Here is a 7,339-nt window from a genome sequence, read left to right as displayed (position 1 = left end):
TTTTTTTTTTCTGTTTCTCTCGTTGCTCAGTTTGGCTTGCATATTAAGCAAGGAACCATTAAGGTTTGACAAAGGGTCTTTTGTTAAACAATAGAACTCCAGTTGTGAGTCAAGTACCCCAGCAGAACACACATGCAAATAAAGTGGTTTGGGGTTTTTTGGTTTAATTTAGATTTCAAAGATTGGCTTATTTCCCCTCTTCTGTTAGGTTGGGTCCCCTGCAAAACAAGGCCTTTCCTGCTTCCGGGAGTTTGTGTTTGATCAGTGGTTCACACCCTTCTCCATTGAGGAGCCCTCTCCCATTATCTATACAGAAAAGGAAGGGCAGTTGTGATTCACCAGCTTGAGAAGCACAGCTCTCCCCACGCCTACAGGAGGATTTGATCTTTCTTTGCAGACTCTGTTGATGGACCAAGCCCGGCTGCAGGAGGTACAGTTGCAAGTGAATCAGCTAACAATCATAGCTGCAGTCCTGCTAGTGTCCAGCAGTGTGTGTGGAAGTGCCTTGTTCAGCTCGCCTGGGTTTGTAGATAGGCTGAAACGGGTAACAAAGGCCCTCTTGGAAGGGCTTCCTCACACCAGGTTGGTTGCTTTACCATTATCTTTTTCAGAGGGAGACAAGTGAGTAGACAGGTGCTGGGTGGGAATGAAGAGCTGCAGGAATCTACTCTGGAACTCAGAGGATAGTTAAAATCCAAATAGGGGCCAGGGCTTCTGGCTGAGGGAGGAGTTTCAAGCTGGGAACTAATCCCCTAGAAGTGGTGACTCACTGGTTAATGGGGAACCAGTGCTGCTGATCATTCTGATCACAGTAATAAGCACTAGGGCAGCTTAGTTCATGGGATACCAAATGATTACAGCTGGTTGTCTGTGCCTCATGTTGCCATCATTATGTTCCTGGCTACAGGTTTCTGGAGGGAATTTGCTTCACAGAGGGAGAGGGTCCCACAGCAGCAGAACAGTAGCAAAGGTGAATATAGAACATGCCTCTGATTTTAGGTTTCGAGAAGCTTTGCTGGACATCAGCAATCATGTGCACCAGGAAGTTAGTGAATCTCTCTTGCAACTGGGTTACCCTGCTTTCACCAGCGACAAATCTGCTTCCCTCAAAGGCCAGATAAGGAGCATCGCAGAGGACGACAATGCAGTGCGGATCGTAATTGGTGAGTCCCTGAGTAAATGTCTAATGTGCTTGCTTTTTACTTAAAAAATGAGGCCACCCTACCTCTTTATCTACAGTCTATGCTGGGCCTTAGAGCCCTAAAGTGAAGTCCTTTCCCAGGACTGGTCTAGCATAGGCAACCACCATGCAAGCTTCCCCCAATGTAAGAGGGAAGGTCAGTCTTTGGCCTCTTTGCTCAGACTGCCACAAGGGTGAGATCCTCACTCCTTCTCCAGAAGTCATCAAATGATAATGATCAAGCAGTGAAAAGCTCTGACAATAACACCTATCTTAAAGCACTTTACAAAGGTGGTGTCATTCCTATTTTACAGATGGAGAAACTCAGGCACAGTGACTTTGTTACAGAGCCAGCAATGGAATGCAGGTGTCCTGAGTCTCAGTTCAGTGCCCTATCCACTAGCCCACCATAGTAATATATTAATTACCAAGCTACTTCAAATGGTTTGAAGTCTTTCCCCACTGATCTGTATTGTTGCAGTTGTTGCATTCTGACATCTGCTACACACTTTAGGTTTTTTTAATACCAGGATGATTTCCCTTCTGTTCTTTCCAGAGCTATATCCATGCTGCTGAGCTGATAGTGGTCTCAAATTGTCAGGTGTTCAGTCTTCCCTTTGACTGACTGCTCCTATCATTCCCTTTCTGTTCATACCTACAGAGCAGCGGATCTATTCATTTCTCAGCCTTCATCTGTCTCCTAGTGCCCAGAACTCTTGCAGTCTCTCAAAAGGCCTTGCTCCAATTCAGGAAGAACTGCTGGAAGTTGGTCACAGGTTTGGCAGTGTGATTCATCACAACAGGCAGGTGTATGGACCCTACTACCTGGCAATTCTAAAAAAGGTTGTTCTCCCAGGGGCAGAGCCAGAAGCAGGAATAGATTCTTTCTAAAACTCACAGAAAGCACCACATGCACTGGGGCCAGAGGGGAGGAGAGGACTCAGCTAGTTTTCAGAATCATGCTTTGGCTTGTGAAGTCTGTTGCAGCCAACTAAACAACTGTCCTGTTCTGTGCAGCAGCATCCCAAGCACTTCTGCAGCTAGACCACCATAGCTGCTGGGGACAGTTACATAAATACCAACTACCACTTCCCAGTTTGTCTGAATAAACCTTTAAACTAAAAAAAAAAATTGCTCTTTTTTTTCATACCTGCCATTAGTTGGTCTTATTAATTGGGGAGGCAGTGAAACATTGAATAAATATAGCAAGATAGCCTAGATGGATTTCATAATGTTGCAATGCATCCTGTGAATTTGAACCCTGATTTTTTTCCTGCCTTGGCATTAACGGTGGGTTTTAGCCTGCTTTCCAGACCCCTCTTAGTCTCATCCGGGGAGAGGGGATTCGATTAAGATGCTTTGTGATAATGGCAGAGCTTACTTTCTAATGTAACTGATATACTCTTCAGTGTTAACTTTAAAATCTGGTTTACTTCATATGTGCCATCTACACTAGCTCACTTTAATCCCCCATGGATTTAGTATTTTTGCATTCAAATCTACTGTAACCAGTTCCTAAACTTTAACATGCAGTGTTAAATGTTGGTCTTTTCCTCCATCTCCTTTATACTAGTGAATTTAATATGTTGAAGCTGCATTAGTAATAAACTTTCTTTCTACTGGAGCAATACTGTGCTATCAGAGCTGCCAGGGTCTTTGATATTAAGACACAACTGTAACAGAACATCGAACTATTGCTGTACAGCAAGGGTTGCTTTGGCAGTTGAACTGTGTAAGGATGCCAATCCACTCACCCTCCATGGCACAAGTTGCCCATCGGTAAATGTGGGATGGGGTGGAGGGAAGGGAACTAGTTTTCTTCATCCTTGGGGGGTGGGGTAGGATGAGAGATAGGGGTATGTGGCTGAAGCCCATACTAGCAGCATGTACATTTATAGCTATGTTTTTAATGAATAAATGGGCTTGACATTTCAAAAATATAATGCTGAATATTTAATACTTTTCATGGAGAAAGAGCTTGAGGACCCCCTCTCCGAAAAAAAATCAAGATTATTCAGAAGACATTCATAAATCTCTACATTCATGGGACCATGAGAACTGGTTACTGCCATTAAAAGGATTTAATTTTGGCATAAATTGGACAAAGGGCATAGAATAGCCTCATCATTAGTGGCTCAGGCTTTGTAATCGTAACTGCAAGAGAACAACTATCTTTTGACATGTCAGCAGTAAGATGGGGCAACAGCAGTGATTAACATTAGAGGGTTCAGGAAAAATGAGGTCAAAGAGGCAGCTGCCTCCCACATGAAGGAGTGGGTCCACACTATTAAACTGACACTAGCTGATCTTAGGCAAAAACCAGATTTAATCTAAAACCGTCATGCAGGTCTTGAGCCAAACCATGTTACAGTTTTTCCATGTGATTAATTTGTTACTATCTTGCAGTCCAAGGGGAGCATAATATGTGCTTTCTATACTTGTTCTACAAACCTTAGTTGCACAGGCCTCATCTTCTGCAGGAGAATGAGAATGTTGAACAGATAAATTCAGATCCCACAGTAGTGTTCAGGAGGGAGATTTATCATTTATCAGCTCAGTTTTATATTCTGTTGTAAAAGTTTGCAGAAGTTGGCTACTGAATGATAAGTAAAAGGCAATAGATCAAAGAGATATTTCATGGTTGCCTTGACAAGTCATTTTCTCCACTTAACTTGCACATGGATAGCATATTTCACTTGTTTAACCAAAACAAAAACAGCCAGTTTGGTTCTAGGCACCAACCACTGCTTATTCCCTAACCAAATTCAAATTTAAAAAATGAAAATTAAAGCCATCTACATCACAGTAAACAAAGCAAAGGTGTGTGTCTAAGTTTATTTATTAATTCAGTCTGTTCTAAGTTGTACAGTTATGAAAAAAACAACAAAACGACCACTGGAAGCCCAGAAATATTTACAATCTCGCCTTGTTGTAGTGAGGTCAGTCTATGTTGTTGCACAGATTGGTTATGTTTGGTACCACAATTTGTTTAAAATTCAGACAAAAATTCAAACAGATTAACAATTGTATATACAGGAAAAAAGAAAATTCAAGTATCAAAATACAGAGACAGATTAAATAACATTTTTATTACAAATCAGTCCCACTGCCATACATCACAATTAGCAAAAAGGTCTACATTGCAAACTGAAGTTGACTGTTCTTTGCCCTGTTGGGGAAATCTCAGGTTATTTTTCAAAAGATGAAAAAAAATTGAGTTAGCTCTCCCATTTCAAGAGCATCAAATTTGCTTCTGGTTGGACAGGTACCTCTAAATATGTCAATGTAGGATCTAAAAGGGAGCTTGGAATGGCAAACAGCTTGTTATCAAATGAAAAATCCTACTGCACTCAACTGCTGTAAGCATAAGGGAAACCCACTGAAATTCCTGCTGACACATCTGAATTCTGGAATGAGGGAGTGTTAATGTAGCTGAGCCCACATAAGTTTCACAGATCAAGAAATGGATTTGCTCAGGGATACTGTTTGGGAGGCTGCTGCATTGTAAAGGGCAGCAGTCCAGCTCAGCTTCCCCTCGAAACACATCTAAATATCTTTTTTCTGCAAGGGGCATAGGGGTGTACCTCAAATCCGATTACCATTTTTTAATAGGTACAGAATAAAATGATTGCACCCTCATTTTCAGGAGACAATTCAGCTATTAATCTTAGTGTCTGTCTAGAGTTCTCAGCTTGGACCCATACCAGATACAAATGGAGGGTGCTCTAGAATACAGTCTGTCTGTCCTTTGAAAAAGGGAAGGAAGTGGATCACAGGCTGGTACCAGAACTAGCTCAGCACTTTGAAAAATTAATCACATTCAGCAACAGAAATCTAAGACACTCCAGTAGGAACACAGGAGTTTGAACAGTGTACAAATGGCAAAGTACTGAGAGACTGGGAGCCTCTTGAACTCCTGAAAATATAGGCTGGGTTCCAGGAGGAGAGCCCTACCAGGCAAGTACCTTGCAAACATAACATACACTGGCAAAGCTCAGCTCCTCTGCAATACATATTCTATGTCTAGGAGAAAACAAACACCTAGCAAGAGAACTGCAAAGGGAGTTGCTGGGTCACTAGAGACAACAGCAAGATTGGAGTCTTGGTCACCACTTTTATGGCCAGCCAACCTCAAAAGCTCATGCATCCAACAGAGCTTGCCCTCTCCAAAGCAGGGGTTCAGGCTCTGCCAACACACCGAATATTTACACTTACATCAGCATGAACTGCAACATGGGTATAAGAAGGAATGTTAAGTTGCCTAAATTCATTAATTTTTATAAACAGCTTGTTTTCTACCCACAAATCATTGATAGGTCTAGGCCTTGGGGATTGTTTGTTTCTCTCAGCACTCACCATCAACTGGAATGAAACTAAATTAAATCCTGACAGATACAGCAGCAACTGGAGTTAAAAACAAAGAGTTAGGACACAATATTCTAATAAGCCGCAGGGCACTACCAACCATCACACCTGCCTGAGATCACAGCCGGGGCAGGGCATGCCGTTTTTACATTTCAAGAACCAAGTCATGCCCATTTTACCATCTCTCCTTCCAACAAGGTCCTGATGGTCAGGGCACTGGAAAACATCAGTTCACACAACTGTCAGGGCCAAAGCCACCATTAAATACTCTGGTAGTTTAAATGAAGCATAATTACAAAGCACCTTCAAGACTGTGTTCTGTTTAAGAATGCGAGACTGCTTGGGACCAGCCATTCTTAGATTGATTAGAATTTATCATCAGGTATGGACTGTTTCAGTGAAATGCCCAGAATATAACTCGTTTGTTCATATTCTGAAATACTGTTACACTAATGGTAATTCACTAATGAGCTAGTATCAAAGTGCTAAATCACAATCAGACTTTAAAAACCCAACCCGCTAGCACGTAACTGCATTTAAAAAACATGGCGGATGCAAGAGACGGTATAGAAAGGAGCAAACTCTCCAGTTATTCAGTGCGATAAACTAAATGGAAAGAGATCTAATTGTGTCCTCCTTACCATAAAAACATCAAGTATTGCAATGCAATAGTTCTCTGTAGTGAAAGCAGGCGTCGTACCATGGGTGATATCCGGCAATAATCACTAGGATTATAACTCCTTTGCAGACACAGTTTTCCTTAAGTTATATCCATCTCCCACTTAGGCTTGGAGTGGCTTTAAAGAAAAGTGTATGAAACCCCATGCTGTTGAGTTTCATAACTTGGAATAAAAAACTATTAGCAAAATCTTGGAATTGTTTTCTACTGCTCACCAGGAACTGAGGCGAATTAAAGTACCATTAGACATACACATACTAGCGCCATCGCTAAGACTTTTTACCAGACTCTTTGTAGGACAGGACAGTACTGTAGAATCTTCTAATTTACTAACGTTTGTTCCACCCAAAAAATTGCAACATGCTACATTTAAGTTGTGGATTTGTTTTGCTTCATATCGTTGCACGTAAAGGAAAAAACTCTTTAAAAAACATTTGTTGCAACAGACTAGAAAATATGGTATCACTCCCTTGAGCTCACAAGTCTCAAATCTCCTTTGCTAGAAATGCGTAGCTGCTTTTGTCAGCTGGTTGCTGGGATCCCTTTTCCCCCCTCAGCTTTGGAAGCCCTTACTCAGCAGTCATGAATATATTCAAAGAGGCAGACACCAGTGCCGGGTGGAGATCTTCATCCTGTTGGGGTACCACTGCTTCTTAGGTCTCTGCCCCGTTACTACATTTCCATGGTAGCACACAGCTGCCTGCATATCAGCTTCCCAGAGGCAAACAGAACAGGGGACAACGTTACCAGAAAGGAAAAAATGCAATGAATAATTTCATGAGTCACATTCATACCAATGTTGAGGGGGGGGGGGGGGAGAAGGGTGTATGACCAAGCAGTGAGAAATAGAGTTACAGGTGCACAGCACAAGCCCTCTGTTCAGACAGGTCTGCTGTGATCCCACCTAGGTTCACAGGTCAGCATTAAAAAGGCACATGCACAACTGACCCCTTTTTAGAGGCGCTGAGAACCCACTGGTGACACTGGCAGTTGCAAGCGCTCAACCCCTCTGAAAACTGGGTCTGTATGTGGGTAGCTGTAACTGATGGTAAACTCTTGGAAATAAAAGCACGCCACCACTTGCATCCCTGACTGAACTTCTCTTCTGAACTGTG

General features: G+C 42.2%; 2 protein-coding genes across 2 annotated transcripts in view; one reads left to right on the top strand and one right to left on the bottom strand.

Moving 5' to 3' along the window:
* Nucleotides 1-2,897, top strand: part of TCP11 (t-complex 11) — a 13,955-nt gene extending 11,058 nt beyond the window's left edge. Inside the window, exons 7-9 of the mRNA XM_032792590.2 lie at nt 398-430; nt 908-1,163; nt 1,842-2,897. Of these exons, the coding sequence (XP_032648481.2) occupies nt 398-430; nt 908-1,163; nt 1,842-2,071 (519 nt within the window). The 3' untranslated portion in view covers nt 2,072-2,897. The remainder of the gene's footprint in view (nt 1-397; nt 431-907; nt 1,164-1,841) is intronic.
* Nucleotides 2,898-4,001: 1,104 nt separating this feature from the next.
* The window catches only part of ANKS1A (ankyrin repeat and sterile alpha motif domain containing 1A), a 167,210-nt gene continuing 163,872 nt past the window's right edge, over nt 4,002-7,339 (bottom strand). Inside the window, exon 28 of the mRNA XM_075064931.1 lies at nt 4,002-6,935. Within this exon, the coding sequence (XP_074921032.1) occupies nt 6,932-6,935 (4 nt within the window). The 3' untranslated portion in view covers nt 4,002-6,931. The remainder of the gene's footprint in view (nt 6,936-7,339) is intronic.

Source organism: Chelonoidis abingdonii, chromosome 4 (assembly GCF_003597395.2).
Source record: "Chelonoidis abingdonii isolate Lonesome George chromosome 4, CheloAbing_2.0, whole genome shotgun sequence".
Lineage (NCBI taxonomy): Eukaryota > Metazoa > Chordata > Testudines > Testudinidae > Chelonoidis > Chelonoidis abingdonii.
The sequence above is the reverse complement of the archived record's forward strand: the minus strand, read 5'-3'. Positions and strand labels throughout refer to the sequence as shown.